This window comes from Perca fluviatilis, chromosome 19, assembly GCF_010015445.1.
Source record: "Perca fluviatilis chromosome 19, GENO_Pfluv_1.0, whole genome shotgun sequence".
NCBI lineage: Eukaryota > Metazoa > Chordata > Actinopteri > Perciformes > Percidae > Perca > Perca fluviatilis.
This window is the reverse complement of record NC_053130.1, coordinates 6,422,726-6,447,135: the sequence shown is the minus strand read 5'-3', so window position 1 is coordinate 6,447,135 and position 24,410 is coordinate 6,422,726. Positions and strand designations below refer to the sequence as shown.

Below are 24,410 nucleotides of genomic sequence, written 5' to 3'. Positions count from 1 at the left end.
CAAGGAGAATCAAAGATTTGACGTATTTGCTTATAGTCATAGAAATAAAATGAAATTATGTTTCTCTAGTTATACTACTACTACTACTACTACTACTACTACTACTACTACTACTACTACTACTATAATAATAATAATAATATCAGCGGCGGAAGAAGTATTATACGGAAGCCTAATGCATTAACTTGAGAAAAATATTATATAATATATTATTTTAGAATTATGAGCTAACGTTACGTTATCATGTGAACATATCTGCTCTGCTTTTCTGAAACAACACAATTTTATGGGAAATAATATCTCAGTTTTTTTCATAATGAATAAATTTTTTTTTAATGAGATACCAAAATCCTGCGAGAAGCTTATCTGCATATGGTTGCTGCAACATCAGTGCTAGATAGATAGATAGAAGATAGATAGATAGATAGATAGATAGATAGATAGATAGATAGATAGATAGATAGATAGATAGATAGATAGATAGATAGATAGATAGATAGATAGATAGATAGATAGATAGATCGAGTCCACAAGTTGTAATGTGTTGACACTTTTAAATGTATTTCAACATGATGCTAAAATTCAGTGATGTAAACAACAGAATGTGACTCTGAGATGATTTTCAAATAAAAACAATCCGGAGAAAGGCCCTACTATAGTAGGGCCTTTCTCCGGATTGTTTTTATTCTTTATTCTATTCTATAGGAACTGTATCTTATTATCTTACAAAGTTAATATTGATTTATGTCAAGGAAAAAAAATCGTAACCCATAACCTCTGGAATAACATTTGAACAATGAGCACCATCTTCTTTAATAATACGATTAATGAGCTCCGTCTGGAGGGAAAGCTGTGCGATGCTGTGATCTCAGTCGATGACGTTGAGTTTAAAGTCCACAGGATCATCCTCTGCAACTGCGGCTCATACTTCAGGTGGGCTGATCAACATATTGTTTTAGTGGATAGGCCTACTGTATTTATTTCATCTCATGGTTTTCATTGTGATTTATTTATTTAATGGAAGATAATGCAGAAGGGTTAAGGAGGGTTTAAAGGTAATGTTTTGACCACTAGTGGAGCTATGGAGCAATGTTTTTAGGGGCAAGAAAATCAGCTTTGCAAATGTTTTTTTGAAGAGGTTCGGTAGCATATAATGCATTTTGGTGAGGAACACTAAATGTAAATGTCACAGTGTTGGTTGACAAGAAAGCGCCCCAAGGTGCCTTTAAGAAGTGTTTTGAAAGATAACACAGAATCCTTTTGTCTCACCACTCTCATCAGTTCTGATAAACCCACTGTACCTTCCCAGCACCAAACACTTAACGAAGTTTGCAACTAGGTGGTAAACATTGTGGAGTGCCAGATAAAGTGCCAGATGTGTTTTCTCAGAGGGTGGTGGAGATTAAAAGAAAGCTAAAAGAGAGTGAATATTGGGTTTACCTTCCTGTAAAATTAACCTTTTGTGGCTCAAGAGGGAGCTGTGTGACATCTGATACATCTCCTTAAGTGATGTCATATGAGTCAGGTCGGTTGGGGCTGAAGACTATACAAGTTTGAAAATGAAAAAAATTTAATCTGGGGTTTGTGGAGTTAGAAAGAAGGGAGTTTACTAGGCCTCTGTAGCCCACTCCTTCAGGCTGGAGGCTCAAGGCTACATTAGCGTCTACTAGCCCCCAAATCTCTGACTATACTGTCAGATGTCACGTTGCATTATGGGTAATGTAGGCGTCAGAGATTGACAAAGAAGAAGCATTTTCAATTCAATTATATTTTATTTATAGTGTCAAATCATAATAGAAGTTATCGCAGGAAACTTTACAGGTGTAATTTAGAGAGACCAACAATTCCCCCCAATAGCAATTGCACTTTGTGCAGCATTGGCAAGGAAAACAGAAGGAAAAACTTAGATTCTTACAGGCAGAAACCTCAAGCAGAACCTGCCCTGGCTTTAGGTCGGCGGCCATCTGCCTCAACGGTTAGAAAAAAAAAAAAAAAAAAAAAAAAAAAAAAAAAAAAAAAAGAGAGAGAGAGAGAGAGAGAGAGAGAGAGAGAGAGAGAGAGAGAGAGAGAGAGATGCAAAGCAATTATCTATAATAAATTCATTCTAATTATAGCAGAGGGTATAATGGTATGACATGATGAACAGTGGCATATATAGTAACAGTAAAGATAGTAGAACTATAACTACTAATAATAGTAGTAGTGGGCGTCGAGCAGGGCAACGGCATGAGGTGCAACCACATTCCAGGTGCCACCACAATCCAAGGAAATCTGCAAGGAGACAAAGCACAAGGACTCCGGGGGAAGAAGCCAAGTTAGTAACGTGCATTAATGGGATATGAACGCACACAGATGAAGAGAAAGAGAGAAGGAGCCATAGTGTCATAGGAAGTCCCGGCACTCTAAACCTATAGCAGCATAACTAAGGGAAACCTGAGCCAGCCCTACCTATTAGCTTTATTAAAGAAGAGTGTTTTAAGCTTTTTCTTAAATGTTGAGATGGTGCATGCCTCCCAAATGTGTGCAATAAAAAAAGATGATACCTTTGGTTCTGTGGCATCGTTTTTTTAACCTTTTTTTTTTTTTTTTTAAACTGAAATTCTGGTTCTTTTGATCTTGATTCCACAGAGATCTCTTCCGCAGCAAATCATCAACATCAGGGCAGCAGGTCTACAGTTTTTCCCAGGTGTCACCCAATATAATGAATCTCATTGTGGAATACGCCTACACCGGCTCTGTTGTGGTGACGGAGGAGAATGTGCTGGAGCTGCTGGCGGGAGCAGACTACTTCAGCGTCAAGGGCATCATGCAGGCCTGCTGCAACTTTGTGGAGCAGCATCTTAGTTCCAAGAACTGCGTCCACATGTGGATGGTGGCAGACATCCACAAATGTCCTGAGCTGAGGCAAAAGGCCTACATTCACATGCTGCATCACTTTAAGGAGGTCGCAGGGTTCTCTCTGAAGTTCCTGCAGCTTTCTGTGGAGCAGATGGCCGATTTAATTAAGAAGGACGAGCTCAACGCGAGACAGGAGAGCACCGTGTTTGAGGCTGTCCTCCGTTGGATCGAATACGCTCCTGAGGAACGCAGATGTCACATGGCCACCCTACTGAGCAAGGTAACTGAAGACTGGATCGTTTTTAGGTACTGGTACTCCAATTTGGAGAGACTGTACCAACTGTACAGGTACTTGCACGGACTGCAACAGTTCTAATAACAATTGTCTAATTTTTCTAGCCTGATAATCAGACTGAACTGCCATTTCAACGGACATCATTATTTAGTCAAGGAGATCGGGAGGGGGGTTATGTTGTCTCGTTTTGCCCTAACCAATTAGTGACCTATCCATTTCACTGAAAAAAAGCTGCAGTCACAATAAACCGACAATGGAACAATTAACCGACTATTCTTCTTGACAATCAAAGAAGTATGTCAATTTAACTATTTCTGTTAGTTGACTTCCAAAACTTATTCCGCTGTGTCAACCTTATCTACTCTTTGCGAATATTTTTCCCCAGTTGGGGGAAACAGGGTATTTTCCTGTTATTCAATGTAAATAAAAAGCCACACAACATTAATCCTCTTTGTTTCAATATTGTAAAACAATAAAGCATGTAAACGTTTAAGCGGTGTGAATGGGCATCATACTTTTCAGGGTCTATGAACCCTGGTTTTAATTGTCTCTGACAAACAAACATATCTTTAAAAATGTATATCATATAATTTCTATCAATCTCCCTCTTGTCTCTGTCCAGGTGCGCCTGCTGCTAATGTCCAGTGAGTACTTGATGGACACAGTGAGCACAAACGCTCTTGTGACTAAATGTTCGCTGTGCAAGAAAATGGTCATTCAAGCCATGAAGACCCTGCGTGAGTCCAATACAAACCGACCTCTGACGCGCACACGCCTGCCCTCTGCTGTGCTATTTGCTATCGGTGGTTGGGCGAATAATTGTCCAACCAACAGGATCGAAATATACAATGTTCGGGCTGACCGCTGGGTGAAAGTGAACAATGAGGAGGCTCCTCGAGCATTCTACGGCTGCGTCTGCCTCAACGAATTTGTCTACTGTATCGGAGGCTATGATGGTCTAAAATATTTAAGCAGTGTACGAAAGCTCAACCTCGTCACTCAGACCTGGCAAGACGTGGGGCCAATGCACGCAGTCCGATGCTACGTCAGCGTGGTGGCACTGAATGGCTGCATATATGCCATGGGAGGCTGTGATGGAAACTCAAAACTCAAAACTGCAGAGCGATACCAGCCTGCCATCAGCCAGTGGACTCTGATCGCACCAATGAACGAGAAGAGGAGCAATGCCGGCACGGCAACGCTACACGGCAAGGTAATTAAAACTGACAGCAGTGGTGGGAAACAAAACCTTAAAGTGCTCATATTATGCTTTTTGGCTTTTTCCCTTTCCTTGATTGTGTTATATATCTTTTCTGTGCATGTTATAGGTTTAAAAAGTGAAAAAGTCCACCCCAAAGGGACTTACCATCTCCAACAGAAAACACTGTTCACAAACTGCTCCAAACAGCTCTATTGTAGTCCAGCCTTTACTTCAGAGACAAACGTGCGTCACTTTGCAACACACGTTATAATGCTCGCCTAGCTGCTAGCATGGCACTCCCTCATACTCTGCTTCTGACTGGCTAGTAGTCCTTACCTAGCTAATGTGCATGTGCGACTCCCAACAAAGATGGAACAGAAGTGAGATGCCTCACTGTAGCTAAAACGGAGAGCTCAACACACAGGGTGAAAAGAGGAGCTGCAGCAATGTGCAGTACAACAAAAATATAGTGTTTTTTGAAAATTAATGTCAACCTATTCTGGTTCAACCTCTAAATACAATTATGAACCTGGAAATGAGCACAATATGAGCACTTTAAAGAGAAATTTAACAGTAGCTGGAAGTCTTGTTTGTGCCCAAGACTGTAAAAATAATGGACGTAGCATCAGTGACTTCACCCATTGGTTTGTGGACTGCCATTTTGATGCATAGAGTTTGTCAAATTGTCTGTTGCCATCTTGGTTTTTTTTAAACCCTTGACAATTTTTGAGATGAGGGTGGAGTGAAAACACACAGTGAGAGGGTCAAAGTAAAAAAAAAACATACACATGGACAAGACCCAACAACAAGTTCAGGTCTATTTTAAAGGTCCCATGACATGGTGCTCTTTGGATGCTTTTATATAGACCTTAGCGGTCCCCTAATACTGTATCTGAAGTCTCTTTTATATAGAACTTAGTGGTCTCCTAATACTGTATCTGAAGTCTCTTTTATATAGACCTTAGTGGTCTCCTAATACTGTATCTGAAGTCTCTTTTATATAGACCTTAGTGGTCTGCTAATACTGTATCTGAAGTCTCTTTTATATAGACCTTAGTGGTCCCCTAATACTGTATCTGAAGTCTCTTTTATATAGACCTTAGTGGTCCCCTAATACTGTATCTGAAGTCTCTTTTATATAGACCTTAGTGGTCCCCTAATACTGTATCTGAAGTCTCTTTTATATAGACCTTAGTGGTCCCCTAATACTGTATCTGAAGTCTCTTTCCCAAAATTCAGCCTTGGTGCAGAATTACAGCCACTAGAGCCAGTCCCACAATGAGCTTTCCTTAGAATGTGCCATTTCTGTGTCTGTAGCTATTGAGGAGGAGAGAGGGGGGGGCAAGGTGGAGGGTGGGGGTGTGGCCTTGACCAACTGCCACATTGCTCGTTTGAAAGCCATGATGTCTCTCTCTCATGGGTGGGCCAAATTCTTTGGGCGGGCAAAGCAGAGAAAGGGGAGGTAACCTTGCTCCTTATGACCTCATAAGGAGAAGAGTCCTGATTGGCCCATCTGAGCTTTCATTTTCTCAAAGACAGAGCAGGATACCCAGGGCTCGGTTTACACCTATCACCATTTCTAGCCACTGGGGGACCATAGGCAGGCTGGGGGAACGCATATTAATGTTAAAAAACCTCAGAAAGTGACATTTTCATGCCATAGGACCTTTAATGTACACAGAGCCATGGTTAGCATTGCTAAGTCTCTGTCCTGATTGACAGGTCAATGTGTAGCCATGCCCTAAAGCAACCCCTGCTTTATTGTCTATTTTAAAATAAATGGGACCATAATTTACAAAGTGAACATCATGCTGTAGTGCAGATGACTTAAATGTAGCTATTGAGACCATAAACTCATTATAAAAAGGTTTATTGAGGTAATAAATCAAGTGAGAGAGGTCATTTTCTCTTCTATAGAAACTTCCTTCTTTTTGGAGCCAGTGGAGTGGCCCCCTAAGGCACTTCCACATTGGCTTCACTTTTCCATTATTACTTTCCATTACATGTCATTTAGCTGACGCTTTTAACCAAAGCGACTTACAATTGCTATACGTGTCAGAGGCCGCACACCTCTGGAGCAACTATGAGTTATGTGTCTTGCACAGGGACACATTGGTTGATACATCGCAGTGGGAATTGAACCCAGATCGCCCGCAACAAAGACGTGTCATATCCACTGCGCCATCACCACCCAGACACGGGAGCTTCATCCATTATTTTTACAGTCTATGGTTTGTGCTGAACTCTGGTTTAACTCATCACTTGCTGAAAATGAACACATGTTGACGACGACTAACAATAACTGATGTTTTTCTCTCCTAGGTGTACATTTGCGGTGGTTTCAAAAGGAATGAACCTCTGTCAAGTGCCGAGTGCTACAACCCTGACACCAACCAGTGGACGTTAATCGCCTCCATGGAAATTGGGTGTAATGCAGGACGGGCCGCTGCCTACAAAGACCGAATATATGTAGTAAGCAGAGCAAAAAACATTCAGCAACACACCTACATACTCTGACACAGACATGGACTGAAATCCATATAATATTTAACACCAAGCAGGAACCATTCGTTTGAAACCATAACTGAGGACACTGAGGACATATCCTTGATACTGATTCTGGGAATTCAGGGTAGATTTTCAGTTAAATGCCTATTTACATTCTACAATGACAAACTAATTACCCACGGTGAGTCTTTTATTAACATTCTAGAGACAATATTCTTAAACTGGACTATTTCAGGCTAAACAAAATAAAAACACAATTATATTCTGGAGTTTTAAAGAAGGCTTTAAAACTGAATGTAGACAATTTACATGTACAATAATTTAACAGTTTAAGCTATAGTGCGTAGTTTCTGTCTCCCCCATGAGGAATTCTAAGTAATGACAACAAAACTGTTGGCGCGTCCGCATGATACAAGCCTTTCATGACCACGCACCGCCCCCCACCCCTCCTCCACGCAGTTGCTGGTAGCCAAGGAGGACACGGGGGATTAAAAAAAAACATGATGGACTCTTCAGAAGAGGTCATTATCTTCACTAGAATTTCTGCGGGTGAAAGTGGCCGGACGCCACAATCTTCTGAACATAGCCATACTGAGAAATCCAGAGAGAGTTGTGTGGAGCTGAGAGTCTTCATTAGGTTTGTAGCAACTCATCTGGCAACGGCTTGAATGTAACGGACGTTTATTAAAGTGATGGTTCGGAGTAATTCACCCTAGGGTCCTTTGCACCATGACCTCGAGCCAAACACCCCCCCAGAAGCTTTTTTCACCTGGGTCGAACATTGGGAGAGTTAGCGTAGAGTAGCGTTATCAGCTGAATAGCTTAGCGCAGGGGCTAACGGACCCACGTTTGTATCTCGTAATAATGCCCGAAATGATACCAAACGTCTACAAGTAGTACAAATAGGTTATGCTCTCATAAAACGATGGATTGGAAAGTTTGTAAGTACACCAGAAGTTTATGTAAATAACACTTGCCTGTTGGCTTCTGCTCTCTGCTGTTGTTGTTGCTGCTGTAAGACGAGTGCTTAGGGACATCTACAAATTACAACACCGAAAAGAGATGCAACAAAAATATTTATTAATTTCATTTTTTTTTTAGAGTAAGTGCTGTAGTATAACTAGCAGGAGACAAGTAATAATTGAGGTAAGTTTGGAGACATTACCTTATTTAATCATTAAATTAATAAATATTTTTGTTGTAACTCTTTTCGGTGTAGTAATTTGTAGACGGCCCTAAGCACTTGTCTAACTGCAGGTAACAGCAGCAGCAACAGAGAGCAGAAGAGAGCAGGCAAGTGTTCATAAACTTCTGGTGTACTTACAAACTTTCCAATCCATCGTTTTATGAGAGCATAACCTATTTGTACTACTTGTAGACGTTTAGTATCATTTCGGGCATTATTAGTGGGGTAACTTACAAGATACAAACGTGGATCCATTAGCCCCTGCGCTAAGCTATTCAGCTGATAACGCTACTCTACGCTAACTCTCCCAATGTTCGACCCAGGTGAAAAAAGCTTCTGGAGGGGTGTTTGGCTCGAGGTCATGGTGCAAAGGACCCTAGGGTGAATTACTCCGAACCATCACTTTAATATCAAAAAGTTACGCACTAAAGCTTTAAATTAATACATAAAATGTTAAACAAATTAAAATTAGACTATTTTTGGTGGCCTTTAAAAAAAAAGGATCGCGGTTAAGTATTTGTCCAATGTGGTGTTTTATAAGTAAGTAAAATATTTAAATGTTCCATCCTTCTTCTCCTAGATTGGTGGCTACAGAAATAGCTCACATACGAGCAGAGCCATTGCCTATGACCCACTGTCAAACCAGTGGAGCATGGTGAATCCCATAATTCACGCTCGCAGCAGCTTTGGCATCGCGGTGTTGGAGGACCAGCTGTACGTGGCTGGAGGGTTCGACAATCACGGCACCATCTCTAAGGTGGAGCGCTTTGATGAAAAGGCCAACAGGTGGCACATTGTCCGGGACATGAAGATTCCCCGCAGCGGCCTCAGCTGCTGTGTGGTGGATCGATACCCCTACGCTACTGCGTATCTAGGATTACAATCAACTAGCATTTAATAGTTGATTAATATTTTGTATTAATCTGAATCTGTAAAGTAACTAAAGCTGTCAAATAAATATTAGTGGAGTAAAAAGTGCAACATTTGCCTCTGAGAGTGGAGTAGAAGGGAAATAGCTTCTTCTGTAATGAACGCAACAGACTGGGACAAGGAGCAATATCGGGGGCAGAGCCAAATGTTGTACATATTTAGGGCTCAGCCCAAATCTATGGAGGTCCTGGGGCATTTACGGCAGCTATTTGCACTATTTTTCAAGACATTTGATAAGAGAATGTCTAAAAATCTCTACATCATTTGGTAAAAAAAAATGAGTTGTCAAGTAAAAAAAAAAAAATGAAATTATCCTGTAAAGCCTACATACTTTGTATCTAATTGTTCTCCAACATTTTCATCAGTCAGAAACCAGAACACAACAAATGTTTGGGATGACTTATTTTCGCTCCTGCCACCTAAAAAGAGGCTCAAATTGTCCGATATTTTTTTTTTTTACATTTTTACATAACATAGGGAGGAATTTGGCATTAACAGCATTACTAATCTTGAAACCTATTTCTGTTTTACGATGCTGGAGTAGAGTTCACAGAATGAATGTTTTGCTAACAAATCTGCTACATTTGAATCAAATGCCATAATAATCTGGGCTGTTCTAATTGCAAATCAAGGATCCACAACAATGCCGAGTAAATATGGTCTTCAAAACTTTGAATTGAATATTATCTACTCAATTATATTAGAGTTTATTAATGGTTTAAAACCGAAAACATTGGGGCCTGGAGCCCCAGAAGCCACCCCTCACTCCGCCTCTGATCAATAGTGTAATAAAGTCACTGTACAAGTAATTTACTACCTCAAAGAAGTGAATTTAGTGTTAAGTTACTCTTTACCAGCACTTAGGCAGATCAAATTGACAGAAAATATAATTGTGAAGTAAAATGAATACAGAAAAGGGAAAAAGTCTTATATTTTCTTCCATTGGCTAGTCAAAAATGTCTTTACATTACAGAGTTGTGTTCACAGACTGTATAAAATAGTTCTGCTTATACTCACGAACTCTGCATAAAAGCAGACACATTTGGCAATGGAAAACTAAATATTTGCGTGTGCTTGTAGGGACAAAAAAGTTTCACTTGTTAAACATGTGAAAAAAGGACTGCATGAAACCACTGACAGGAAATAAATAAAAATAAATAAATTCAAAAAGCAGATTGTTTTTTTCCAGGTCAATATTTGTTCCCTAAATTAAAAGTTCAAAACTCCCAAACCAGCATGTTAAACAGGAAGACTTATAAGTACACAAATAAGTAAAATAATAATAATAATCAGATCAAATCCAATTTTCATAATTCATGATCTCTCTTTATTGCATTAGAACATACATTTCTCATATATATCTATATATATATTTTATAAATGTGAATTTGTACACTACAATCTTTTATTGTAACATGTTAGAAAATACTCGTAACGCTCCAAAAAACAGCACTAAAAACAGTTACCAAACAATGATTATTACATTTCCTCGTTTTTGTTTTGGCCACCAAGAACAGGAAAACAAGATGGCGGCGACAAAACTGTCAATCAGGAGGAGAGGAGAGGACCACGGTCGAAGACAGACGCTCGGGCCATTGCAGTTTTTAGTGGCAGCCATTTTGTAACCAACGGACGGGGATGAGGGGAGGCTCGATCACAACAGGTGCACAGAGGAGGGGAGATATGAGAGGGGCGAAGCGTGGACACCAGTGAGCATCAAGCACATGGCGGAGGGTGGGGGGAGGGGGGGGGGGTCACAAACAGACAAACAAAGAGGTGAAGGGCTTGATCGCACAGGACATTTTCCACTGCTGTCTTTACAAGTCCGTCTCCAGTGTGAGTGAAACATTTAGGGCCCTATTTTAGCGATCTAAGCGCACGGCGTGAAGCGCCGCAGGTGCGTTTAGGGCGTGTCCTAATCCTCTTTTGCTAGTTTGACAGGCTTTGCGCTGTGCCGGGTTCAAGATAGGGCCCTTAGAGTCCTGCTTGGTTACCGTTTGACCATCCAATCTTCAGTTAGTCTTTCAAACGTGTGACATTAAATTAAACTGGAGTGAAACAATACTGTTTCAGTGTACTTTGTGATTTGGAAAGCTGTAGACTTAGGTATAAAACATTTTTATCTATGGTTGTAGAGCTCCAGATATAGTTTTGTAGCAGTAATCAACCAATTTAGCCAAATCATATAAGTCTCAAAGCTAAATTTAGAAATATATTTCACATCAACATTGAATTAAATGCCTTTAATGGGAACGAGTTGCTACTGTTGAACTGCCAAGCCTGCTGACAATTAATGTCCCAACTCGGCAGCTCTGTGCAGCTTTCAGCTCAGTTTGAAATTGCTGGGCTGAAGAAGCTAAAAGTGCCGGTTTGCATGAAATCGTAGGTTGCTGCTCTGAGCCCACAAACTCACACAAGCCAAAAAAGGCTCACTGCTCAGCCCAAAAGTGGCTGACGAAGTATGACGTTGTAAATTTAGCAACATCATTTTTGCAGGAGTTGGTGAAGCAAAGCAGTTCTAAAAAATGACAGGGAATACTGGCCCATGTTGTTCCGGTTTTGCCTGATATGTATGTTGGCTAATTGTTTAGCTACGCTGCTGCCATGAGAACTCAATACGCTGATATACACACTTCTTTTCCACAACAGGCATTTCAACATAACTCCCGATGTTATGCTTGATCTCTGAACTCCATGATCCAGAGATTTCCTGGCAGGGCTATCTACAGGACGCTGTTGATTGTGATGGTCAAGTGTCATCAACTCACATCAATTACTGAAATATAAAACAACCAATATTTTTGGGTTGCTCTTTTTTGTAGCATTAAAGCAACACTAAAGCACTTTTCCTCTTCGGTCCCACTACAGGTTGGAAGCGGAATTGTCCATTACCGCTGTCGTAATGTCTCATTGTGTCTCATTCGAACTACAGATCCGCTCCCCGATCTGGCAAACTTGCATAGTGCGGTTATAGCCGGTAGAGAGCCGCAAAGCGAATGCAGAAGTGCCGTTCACCCTGTTACGAGTTGATGAACCACTGAAACGATTTTGGAAACATTATTTTAAGGTACATTATTTTGGTGCAAGTTTGCCAGATCGGGTAGCAGATCTGTAGTTTGAATAAGAATAAGAATAATGGTAACGGTAACGGACAATTCCCCTTCCAACCTGTAGAGGGACCGAAGCGGAAAAGTGCTTTAGTGTTGCTTTAAGAGACGGTGCAGTGTGCCAGCCTGCGTGATCGGGCCCAAAGGCAACCATGTTCATTAGTTCTTTAGCAGCCGGTTGCACCAGCTGTTTGTAAGTTCAGACTTATCCTACTTATCATAAAGGGTTTGCTAGTTGTACCACATAAACTAGTTACTCCAAAGATATGTGTTGTTGCTAAATATTTACACCCAGTAACTGCCATGTGTAACTGTTACACTGTACTGTTGCTAATTAAACTGACAGCACTAACATTAGCTTGCTAAACATTAAATTATATTTCACAGAAACACAACACACCTCCAATTACAAAGTGTTATGCCAAAAACATAATAACACTAAATGATCAAATGACAGTGATTATGCTAGAAGTATTGACATTTTAATCTTTCAAAGCTAAAAAAACAAACATCTTAAGTTATTTTTTTGAGAGTTTAACTCTAAAATTCAGTTAAACTGCTATGTCAAGACTTTGTGGGTGATTGATCAGACTATCAGAGGTGAAATACCAAAAACTGTTGAACTTGTGTTCACGTAGAACTATATCACTCCTAGTAATAACTATTATCTTCTCGTATTTCTCCATTGTATTCGTATATGAATAACGCAAACTCATACCTACACTTTTGGAGGTTTAATATATTAATTTGGCCATTAATAATGCATTTTTTAAAGCTATGTCACATATTGTGCTGTACATTGACTCCCTGTTTCCATAGCTCATTGCTTTAGATTGAGATGTTCCTCAACAGCCGATCTAAACGTTACTAAAGTCTTAATCCACAAGTTTGAGTCTGGCTTTCCGCACAAACTTTACGAAGAGCTGGTGCAACTCAATCCGGATGTTTAGTGGAGGAAATCGTATGCAGTGTAGTTAAACAAGACAACAGAGGAAGGATAACTGAAAGCAGGGTGGAGCTGGGTAGGTAACATTATCTTTTTCTTTTTCTTTTCTTCACAAGAGTGTAGAGAAGTTAAGTTGAATAAAAAAAAAAAAAAAAAAAACACGGCAAGCTAGTGGAGATAGAGGCGGGTTGAGACCAGCATGGAAAGCAGGGACAGTAGTGACAATCTAGCAGAGAGATAAGGGGGAAGTATAACCATCTAACACGCAAACACACACACACACACGCACACACACACAGCGAGGCTAAGGTTTAAAAACTAGCGATACAGACATCACGACTGGCATTGCAGGGAGGTGGGTGAGGCGGAGGACAGATATATCTGCATGTAGACGGGGTGGAGGGGGAGGAAGAAAAAGAGGGGACGTGAGGCATCAAGGAAACGTTGGAAGATTCAATCCAGCTTTTAACAAGTCCAGAACAAAAACCTCTATTTGTTTACACTGCGTGACATCACAGAATGATTGTCCTCTTGAACATACCTCACCTCCCCTCATGTACACTATTCGTGTCTTTTTCTTTTTTCTTTTTTAAACCCTCCTCCTCCCTTGTCCACCATCTTTGTTAGCTTTACTTTTCAGGGATTTTTTCCTCATTCATTTCACACACATACACAAAAAAACCTGTGACCATAACAGACATTTATATACACACACACATGTACTCTCTAACACACGTAACGCACGCGGACACAACAGGTAGACACATTTTGACCCAAAAACATGGCTGACTGGTTTGTTAGCAGGAAGCAGAGGGTTGGATAGTGCACATGTTGATTATAGCAGAGCTTAAAGCTGGTTGGCCAAGCGCACAGACACAGCAGTCTGTTATTGATATGACAATCAGCGCTACAGTGGCACAATATATACTGTATGCACTAGTACAAAAATCTATATGAACTATTGCCATTTTAAAAATGAGACTGCATTTTCCCCCAACATTGGTCCAAGAAGTGTTAAAAAAAAAGAAAGAAAAAAAGTTAGTTAGTATTAGTTTAAATCATTTTTGGTGCTTTCCTCTGTTTTATATCATTGCAAAAATAAATATTGTTGGGTCTTGGCTTGTTAGTTGAGGAAAAAACAAGCAATTTGAAGGAAATTGTCACGGGCATTTTTCGCAATTTTCCTTTGTTTCATAAAGCAAACGATTAATTGGTTAATGAAATCATTGAATAACGAAAAAAAACATCATTACAAAACAGTTTTTACAGATTCATACAGAAACTCTCAACACACGCAATCTCAATCCTCCCTCAATTCAGGCGCACTGTCGAACAGAAATTTGCAGTCAAAAGTACCTACAGTACATTTAAGACATCTCATGTTTCCTCCTTCCTCTCCTCCTCCCTCTCCACCTCTCCCTCAGTGAGCAGTATTGTGGTGTTATGATGTTAGGTTCCTAAGGCAGTATCACAGTACAGTCCATAGAGAAACAACAGCAATACAGAATTACACCGGCCTGCCCAGAACCTTACATCCAGCTCAGGTGGGACACTGACGACATCTGGATTTGTGTTTTGCTGTTTTTTTTTAAAGCCTCTGGTTATTTAGGTTTACACTTGCCAAAACTGCATGCTGTTGCCAAGCAAAGTTAGTTGACATTTTTAGCTGTTTACTGAACATTCAAATCGGGAAGCCAAGAGGGGGGAAAAAAAGATTCTGAGGTAATTTAAAAGTGTTCAAATCTCATTAAAATCCCATCGCCTGACGTGCCCTGGTAGCTCAGCGGGCTAAGGCACATGCCGAGTTCCTGCGACATCTCTGGTTTGAAACCGGCTCATGAGCACTGTCGCATGTCATGTTCTCCGCACCTCTTTCCAAACACACTCCACTGTGGAAAGTTAATTAAAGGTCCCATGACATGCTGCTTCTTATTGGATGCTTTTATATAGGCCTCAGTGGTCCCCTAATACTGTATACTGTCTTTTTCCTGAAATTCAGCCTTGGTGCAGAATTACAGCCACTAGAGCCAGTCCCACAATGAGCTTTCCTTAGGATGTGCCATTTCTGTGTCTGTAGCTTTAAATGCTATTGAGGAGGTGAGAGGGCGGGCAAGGTGGAGGGTGGGGGTGTGGCCTTGACCAACTGCCATGCTTTGCTTGTTTGCAAGTCATGATGTCTCTCTCTCATGGGCGAGCCAAATTCTCTGGGTGGGTAAAGCAGAGAAAGGGGAGGTAACCTTGCTCCTTATGACCTCATAAGGAGAAGATTCCAGATCGGCCCATCTGACCTTTCATTTTCTCAAAGGCAGAGCAGGATACCCAGGGCTCGGTTTACACCTATCACCATTTCTAGCCACTGGGGGACCATAGTCAGGCTGGGGGAACTCATATTAATGTTAAATAACCTCATAAAGTGAAATTTTCATGCCATGGGACCTTTAATACTTTGAAATATCAAATAAGCTAACAACCTTGGTGAAGACAAAATCACTGCTTCAAGTAAGTTACGTTAGCTAGTGAGCCAGCAAACAGTTTGTGCAGTGCGTCAGATTAGTTTTTTCTGAAATCAAAACTTGTAATAAAAAGAGTTTCAGGGGTAGGGTATATCACAAACTGGGTAAGTTAGCTAACATCTATCCTGGGCTTCAACAGTGTGGCAATAGTCATTTCAAGCAGGTAACAACTTATTCATATAGTCCTGTAGATATCACTTGTATCCACTTTGAAATTTTGATAATCGATTAACCGTTGTCATGCAAAGTGACACTTGTTGGTTCCATCTTTTCAAATGTTTGGATTTGCTGCTTTATATCACTGACAAATGTATGTCATTTTATAGACAAAAAACCCCAATAATAGACAGATTAGGCAATAATAAAAACAAAGATTGAATCACAAATATTCTTTGCTTTGCTAATAGAATTTAAAAAAATTAAACTCCTGGCATCATTTTAAAATTCAACCTAATTCAAAAAGCTAGATATCTGCTCCCGCTCAGCATCATTACCCATTTATTGAAGAAACGACAAGAGTCTCCTGCTGTGATGAGGAGGGTCTCCTTTTACAACTTCTCGAGGCCTCCAGTAAATTCAGTGGCACAACGCTCAGGTATAAGGCTCTGGGCCAGAGCTGGGCCGGGAACCGCCCGGCAATGATGTGGGTTGGTTCTGGCACTGAGGTAGCCAATTTCAGATTGGTGTAGCACAAGTAAAACCGGCCAAAGGAGGGACGGCTCAGACAGCTCAGGTTGCCCTTTTTTCTTAATGTTGTGTTGAGATGAAAAAGGGTTCACTATGACTATTAATACAGTTACCTATTACTAACAAGTGGCAACAACTGGAGCCACTGGAGCCTCCAGGAGTGCCAGAACCAGCCCAAATGTCTCTGGTTTGGGTGATATTGTAGTGCGTGTGGTCTATAGTACAGTAGCATCAACACAATGGTCCAATAGACAGATCAGATAGAAGATATCATACAGATGGTCCAATACAGTTATAGTACAACATCTATACATCAACTATACATTGTGCGTTTTTTTTGTTTTTTTTCATTTGTTATATTTTGAAGGGGTCTAATGGGGTTAGACTTGGTCACCATTACATTACTGCTGTAAGACGGGGGAGGGGGTCGAAATAGTGGTGGGCAGAGCCATAGATAAACAGGGTTTGATCATTATAGTCTTATACCGATGTCAGTGCAGCAATCCTGCTACTTGGCAACTGGTGTGGAGGACCACAGCTAGAGTGCATTCTGTCAAAGTTAAACGTGAGTTGAGTGGAGTGGCAGTAATAGAGCAATAAAGCAGGCTAAGTTTATATCTAATAATTTAGAGGTAGAGTTTTGGAGAACATTAAGCAGCTGGATTCAATTTGGATCACTTTTGGGTAAACACTGCAAATATGTTGCAGTGTTCCGTTTCTGAATGCAACAACAAATTGTCCCCGCTACATTAGAACTAGGGCTGGGTACAAATAATCAGTTCTCCAATTAACATGGATCTTTGTTTGAGTGATCTGATATCGATAAATAAAATCCTGAAAAAAATCTTTCAATGGATGTATAACCCACTACAAACTTTTTGGGTGTCAATTCGTAATGTAAACATTAACCTGGTGCATTATGAAACAATATTTGGGGGTTGCTTCTTGCTTGTACAATTTAAAGCATACATAAGTGCTCTGAGAATCTCTTTTATACACAAGCGAAATTTGTACGGTAATCTCCCTAACCTAATTGATATGGAATGGAAATGTAATCGAATCGGGACCCTGTGAATCGGAATCAAATCGATTCCGGAAATCATTGGCGATACCCAGCCCTAATCAGAACCTCTTGGTGGTTTAATTTCTCGCTGCATTGATAGAGGTGTACTCCAGGGTGAGTCAGTACACTGTGACATCACTGCTGGGTGTGGTTACAGGTGCACACAGAGCACCTCTGACCACAGCCCACAGAAGTGAAGCAGACCAGAGAATCTTCCAGCCAGAGAGGGTAGCAAAAAACTGCTTTTCAACACTCCCCACTGAAGAGTTATTACTCCATAGAGTACGAACTAGAACTCCATTCCTCCATCGTGCTGAGGACTGAACCTTGAATGGGTTTTCCAATCAACCTTATCACCCTCATATTTTGTTTGTTAGTATTACCAGCATGTATTTTATATGCTGCATGTTATGTGTTATGCTCGTGGACACTTAAACCCCACAGCTTTTCTAAAAAAGCAGCTGTGCAGTCCACTCACATACCTGGTTAGAGATGAGGCAGCGACAGTCCAACCTAACCATGCTTTCTGTCTATCCATGGCTCTAGATTCAAAACAGGGCTTGGGTAAAGGGACGTAGGAGTTACAGGTTAAGGGGTTAGGACACTGAGGACTTAAAGGGGTAAAGGGTTTAGGCTGAGAGGACTACAGGGGTTACAATACTAAGGGTTTTGAGGAGGTCTGGATGATGAGGTGTTGAAGTTTGGAAATGACAGTCAAGGTTGACAGTGATGAGAGATTCACCGAGATACTGGATTTGAGAGATTTATGGGTGAAGAGGACAAGGTTAGTATGAGTCTTATGTGTCGGTAATGTTAGGATATGACTATGGCCTCCATAACTATAGCAGGGTCTTCTATGTCAGCTTTACTTTGAACCATCCTCAGCTCCAGCTGGGGCGGACTGGGCCTCCGACCGGGACCTGCTAACTCTGAGAGAGTGAGGGGTAGGTGGGGGGTGGACAGATGGAAATGCATGAGACAAACAAGGTCAACATTTGTTTTAAAGCTACATTGTGCAACTTTTAAATGCCCCCAAAAAATTGTCTGGTCACTGTGCCAGACCTATAGCCAATAAAAGACCTGCAGCTGAAACCATTTACAGGCTGCTGCCATTCTGATTGTTACAGATTGTAGTCTTTCTTTTTTCCAATATCAAGTTTAATCTATTTGTGATTTCAAAACTGTTTTGTTGATGTCAACATTTGGCACCATATTTGGACTTGCCGCACCTTCACTTTCTACATACATTAAACCAAGGTCTGACAGAGGTTATTGTACTAGAGCTTCATTTAGAGGAGATATAGAGATCCTGCATAGAAAAACTACCTTTGGACAAACTGTTTTGTCTATCAGAGGAGGTCATTTTTGGAACAGCATCCCAACAAACATAAGAGAATGTACCAACTTACTGTACATTTAAAAAGCACCTTAAACAACTTCTTAAAAGTTCCTAATTATGTCATCATTTTGAGTAATCTTATTGATGTAATGTAATCTGCCTGAATGTGTGCTAATGTGTTTCTTGTTTGATATTGCATATTGTCATATTCTTTTGTGTTGCATTATCTTGTATGTTGTTGTCTTCCTGCCTCGGGACTACAGGTGAAAATTAGCATTTATGCTATAACCTGGCTCATTTACAGTCTGTACAGAAATGTTAGATTGTTCATTAATGTGCACTGTCCCGAATAAATAAATAAATTATTAAAATAAATAAATAAAATAAATATTCATGACTCGAATGCTACAGAAATTAGATTTAAGCTCTTTCCTGTTGATCTTCGTGGTGTTTTTGTTTTGTCTCTGGGATAAATATATATTTGAGCCAAATCAAAGCTTTCGGCGTTGATAACAAGTCCCACTTTTCTTACCGTGAGCATACGAAATGGTCCTCTGGATAACATGATGCATCACTGAGAAAGTCTTCTCACAGGCCATCTGAGAGAGAGAGAGAGAGAGAGAGAGAGAGAGAGAACCATAACTATCCTGTTTATTTGTTTTATTATATTACATGTATTTACTCCTTTTTGTTTGTATCTATGTTTGTTCTTATGCTTTGGCAACACAGATGTATTTATTTTGTCTTGCCAATAAAGCAAATTTAAATTTAAATTGAGATTGAAATTGAGAGAGAGACTCAATAAAAGAGAGAAATAAAATAATTATTGTTAATAGCATTTCTAATCAAATCAAAATAATAATAATTTGAAATAGTGTGTGGTTCCGGTCACTGAGGCGGACTTAATCTTCCGTCGTGTTTTTGTACCTTCAGGTCATTAGGGTAGTGGTGTGTCCACGCTAGCAGCATAGCAGCAAACAAGTCTCCAGTTCCTACAAAGACGGCGTCCACTTTGTGAACTTCCATTCGAACTCGCTGTGTCGTCCTGCTGCCGTCGGGGCGAACTGAACGGCAACAGACAACATGTGGAAGGGTTCATTTTGGTCGGCTACGCCTAGTCTCACAAATATATACGTACACAAAGCTCATATGCAATTAATTCACACGTCACGTACCATGACGCTGGCTGCCCAGCGACACAAGGAAGCGGTCTCCCAGCCTGGAGGGTAGATCAGAGGAGGTGATGACCACTGTGTCTGGGCCCATCGCATGGAGCAGGTCCATAACCTACAGACAGTGAGTGAGTGTGATACTGGGGCACGTATTTAGTCAGCAGTAAGCATATAAAGCAAGAAACATCAAGCAATGTAAATACTACAACAAAGGAATTGTGCAAGAAAAGACAGAAGGATTATATAGTGTGTGATCTCTCACCTCTACAGCGTCTTTCTCTGTGCTGATGTTTTTCCCTGTCAATAATCTAAAACACAGGCAAACAAATGACCATTATGTTTACAGCACCGTAACATTAACACTGAAAATGAAGTTAATAGTCAGAAAAACACAGAAATTCCCATTTAAGAGTCTAAAAAAAAAAAGTCCAAAAGAAGACTCATTACTGAAACCTTTTAAAACTTAATTCTACTCAGACTGGTTATTGGAATGCACTGTGCGTGCAAAATAAAGGGCAAAATTCACTAAGCCAAGTGAGCCTTCGTAAACAGAAAAACCTTCAATCTGATTCTGCAGGTGTACAGAAACGCCACTAGGGGGAGGAACTTGACAGTGCAGCTGAAGAGACAACTGAGTTGAGGCACAGTTGTCTCTAAATGTTATTGGTTTTCATAAATGCAGACATTTAGTCGGTGCAAGCAAAAAAAAAAGCAGCCAACAAAATGTGTGAAAACTTCTCATATCTGCCTGTTCCACAATTGGGATCATTAAAATCATTGAAACTGAACAATAGATACCGGTATCTAAAGAATACCAGAGACAGAGACACTGAAATCAGTCATCGCTGAAATCCTCAGAACTTTATTTAAAATCTTAGATTAGATCCGAAAATACCATACAGTATATATAACTGGGAAATTGTGTAGTGATGGATCCGGTATATTTCCATTTGATCTAAATGTGCAGCCATAAAAAAGCGTAACAAACATAACTTTGAACAGTTTCAACAAGACTATGTTAAGATATATTCACACAGTATTGAAAATATCTACCTTTCAAGCTATGTAAATGGCAGTTTAAAACAAGAAAGATTAGAGGGGAGCTACAGTTGGGCGTATTTTCGGTTAATTCTTTCCCAAATGTCTGGAACCACAAAATGAAGGTATTAGATAACATGCATGAGTGGCATTACATAAAGATGGTGCTCGCTAACACTACTCAAACAGTTACTCACTGAGGTGTAGGTAATTTAAACTAAGTATGTTTATCTTGAAGAATAAGACCATTACAGTAAAGTCATGCTGGATTTATTCGATATACATCAATACAAATCTCCAAAAAGACACTTGTACTCACTCAGCCTCAAACTGGTTAGGAGTGATAATGTCAGCAACAGGAACCACCTTGTTCTTATAGACCGGATAAAGATTCTGAGGAACGTACTGTGAAGCGAGACGCGCAGGTTACAGTCACATAACACAACAGAAACATGCAAATGTTGCTCTGTAAGGAAGGACTACACACACATAAATGATAAGGCTCAGTTTTTTTTAATTGTCAGTGTGCACTGACAGAATATAATATTAATCTCCGGAAATGCACGTATGCGCAATGTAATATATACACCACATACACACGCAGAGTGAGTCACTTTGTACACGAAGTTCTGTCAGATCACAAGAATCCATCTGTCACTGAGCCTTGTAACACACCCCCAGAGTGCGCGCACACACGCACGCGTGCACCACGCACACATACACACACATATATATATATATATATATATATATATATATATATATATATATAGATAAGAACAAACAGGGATCAGCACTAAATCCCTCCCACACACAGTAAAGGCACAATAATCCTTTGAAAAAAATCTATCTATTAACAACAGATATTTACACAGACACAAGCAGCTGCACATACAGGACATAGAGCACAAAAGTGGCAATAATCTCACCATAGATCCATGATCACCGAGGACGGGGTCACACACTGAAATGAGAAAAACACATCCAGAGTCAGACACCCAACACAGACCTGTTAAGCTCCAACAACCACCCCGTTACATAAATACTGCAGCTATAGGAGGCATGAAACTGGATTTGGAGATTTAACACAACCAAGCAAGCATGTAGACAGAGAACGACAGAAACAGAGTCTAAATTTGTTTAAAAAAGATGACTAAAAGGCCCTGCTAGTGCCTCTTCACTAGGGTTTAAAATGAATCAATTTTACGACCAAATTGAGCTATATTTGTTTGTGACCAAGTCGAGCCAAAACCAAGCATTGCCCGCCGGACGGAGCAAACATTTTCATTTTACAGCTAAACCGTAGTCTAAAATATGTTTCTGAAAACATCTGAGGTAAGTAATAGTCAATGCAGTAACAGTCTAGGATTTACAATCTGGATTTATATGATCGGCACTGTCTAGTTTTACAGTTTGATCGCAGTTCAAGAGCATAGACACTACTTAGAGAATTCTCAGTTCTGATTGGTTGTTTTCCTGATGTCATTAAGAGCACCAGAAAAGGCAGATTAACTTGATTCATGTAGTACAGGATATATTGACAGTTTGAGCTAATATGTAGCTTTAAGCACCGAGTGCTATCTTATAGTAGGGCAGCAACTAACGAATTATTTTTTATTATTGATTCATCTGTTTTTATTATTTTCTCGATTAATTGATTAAATGTTTGGTCTTTAAAATGTAAAAAAAAAATGTTGATCAGTGTTTTCCAAAGCCCAAAATGATGTCATAAAATGTCTTGTTTTGTCCACAACTCAAATATGTGCAGTTTACCGTCACAGAGGAGAGAAGAAACTAGGAAATATTCACATTTAAGAAGCTGGAATGAGAGAAAAAAATGACTCAAACTGATTAATCAATTATCAAAATAGTTGGCCATTAATTTATTAGTTGACAAGTAATCGATTTATCATTGCAGCTCTATTTTATAGTGCGTGACAGGTACAAAATGATACTTGATACTTAGGACCAACAGAGATGTAAATGACATCCTGCAATGTATAGAACATCCCAGTGATAGAATATCTGGCAACGTCTAACACATTTAAAAGTGTATTGTAACTCAGCACTCTGTGTCCACAACAAAAAGTACTACAACTAAAGGTAAACACAAACACATTATGTATGTCACCCTCTGGTTGCTTATTATTTTGAACAGTGGCAGTAGGTCTTTACGCACTAACAGTGTCTACAGGCCAAGCTGCAACAGCCTTGATTTAAGTGAAACTGATTTGGCAACATGAGATGAAAATCCCCCTGGCTGGAAAGAGAGAAAGAGAATGAGAAATCCTGAGAGTTGTCCACAATGAGAACTGGATCTTCTCTCAGATTAATGTCAAGCTACATAAAGATAGTTAATTTGTTTGTTTGCTGGGTTATCACTTAAAAAATGTTCCAAATATTAATTGTTAATTTGATCCTGTTAGGGGATTTTGTTTCACTGTCCCATGTAATCTTATGTTTCATCATGGGCTTTATTTGCTGAGTGACTGCGGTTTTTACTCATATAAAAGCTCCACTAATGCATATTTTTATGATAACAATAAATCAAATGACAAACCCAAAGAGAATTATCACCCGACTGTGCAGCTCTATAGTTTTTTAGACTCTTTTAGCTCATACAGGAGCAAAATGTCCTCTCATAAGCAGCAGCAGCATGCAGCTAGTTCATTCATAAAGCTTTGATTAACCCACTAAGCTACAGTACCTGCCAAATACCAAACAGCAGTAGACAAAGTTTGCGATTGGTGAACATAATGGAGCATCTAGCAGCTAGAGTAGTCTAAATATATAGCATTCATAGCAGCGACCGCATAAATTCAACTTTTACTAATCATTATGCTAAAATATTTGCTGCTAATGCTCTATATAAGTGGGAATCACCAGAGCCCCCACGATACGATATTATCACAATACCTATGTTACTATGCAATATTATCACGAAACCTATGTCACGATACAATATTATCGCGATACCTATGTCGCGATGCGATATTAGCACGATGCCTGTGTCACGATGCAATATTATCACGATACCTACTGTATGTTGCGATGCGATATTATCACAATACCTGTGTCATGGTGCGATATTATCACGATACCTATGTCACGATGCAATATTATCATGGTACCTATGTCACGATCGATATTATCATGGTACCTATGTAACAATGCGATATTATCGCGATACCTATGTCGCGATGCAATATTATCATGGTACCTATGTCACGATGCGATATTATCGCGATAGCGATGTCACGATGCAATATAATCACAGTACCTATGTCACAGTGCGATATTATCACAATACCTATGTCGCGATGCGATATCACCACTCTACTTGCGTCAGGATACGAAATCATCACGATACTTAATAGCATATTCAATGTATTACTTTTTTTCCAACTTCAAATTATGTCCTTAAAGGAAAACTTTTTCAACATCTGTTTTATCTAAAAATCTAAAAAACAATTCTCTGTTTGTTCATCTCACTCAAAATGGGATTGTCAAGCTGTCAAGCTGACAACACATACAATAAAAGATCGATATTTGGTGTCCGTGTATCGATGCAGTATTTCCACAAAAAA

General features: G+C 39.8%; 2 protein-coding genes across 3 annotated transcripts in view; one reads left to right on the top strand and one right to left on the bottom strand.

The window, feature by feature from the left end:
* The first annotated feature begins 793 nt into the window (after window positions 1–793).
* Window positions 794–10,128, top strand: LOC120547631 (kelch-like protein 10). Its single transcript, XM_039783151.1, has 5 exons — window positions 794–933; window positions 2,629–3,118; window positions 3,756–4,346; window positions 6,657–6,806; window positions 8,609–10,128. The coding sequence occupies exons 1-5, from the start codon at window positions 797–799 to the stop codon at window positions 8,924–8,926; spliced, it is 1,686 nt and encodes a 561-aa protein (XP_039639085.1). The 5' UTR covers window positions 794–796; the 3' UTR covers window positions 8,927–10,128.
* Window positions 10,129–16,005: 5,877 nt separating this feature from the next.
* pdxkb (pyridoxal (pyridoxine, vitamin B6) kinase b) overlaps window positions 16,006–24,410 on the bottom strand; it is a 30,100-nt gene continuing 21,695 nt past the window's right edge. For both annotated transcript variants that reach the window (XM_039784794.1, XM_039784795.1), the window contains 7 exons: window positions 21,753–21,787; window positions 21,143–21,228; window positions 20,048–20,093; window positions 19,789–19,900; window positions 19,541–19,677; window positions 19,146–19,212; window positions 16,006–18,203 (listed from right to left, as the gene is read on the bottom strand). In XM_039784794.1, the coding sequence (XP_039640728.1) occupies window positions 18,088–18,203; window positions 19,146–19,212; window positions 19,541–19,677; window positions 19,789–19,900; window positions 20,048–20,093; window positions 21,143–21,228; window positions 21,753–21,787 (599 nt within the window). In that variant the 3' untranslated portion in view covers window positions 16,006–18,087. The remainder of the gene's footprint in view (window positions 18,204–19,145; window positions 19,213–19,540; window positions 19,678–19,788; window positions 19,901–20,047; window positions 20,094–21,142; window positions 21,229–21,752; window positions 21,788–24,410) is intronic.

Coding starts and splice junctions, on each gene's coding strand:
- LOC120547631 (XM_039783151.1), top strand. CDS start 797: ATGAGCACCATCTTCTTTAATAATACGATTAATGAGCTCCGTCTGGAG. Junction 4,347..6,656: donor CGGCAACGCTACACGGCAAG/GTAATTAAAACT, acceptor TTTCTCTCCTAG/GTGTACATTTGCGGTGGTTT. Junction 6,807..8,608: donor ACAAAGACCGAATATATGTA/GTAAGCAGAGCA, acceptor TTCTTCTCCTAG/ATTGGTGGCTACAGAAATAG.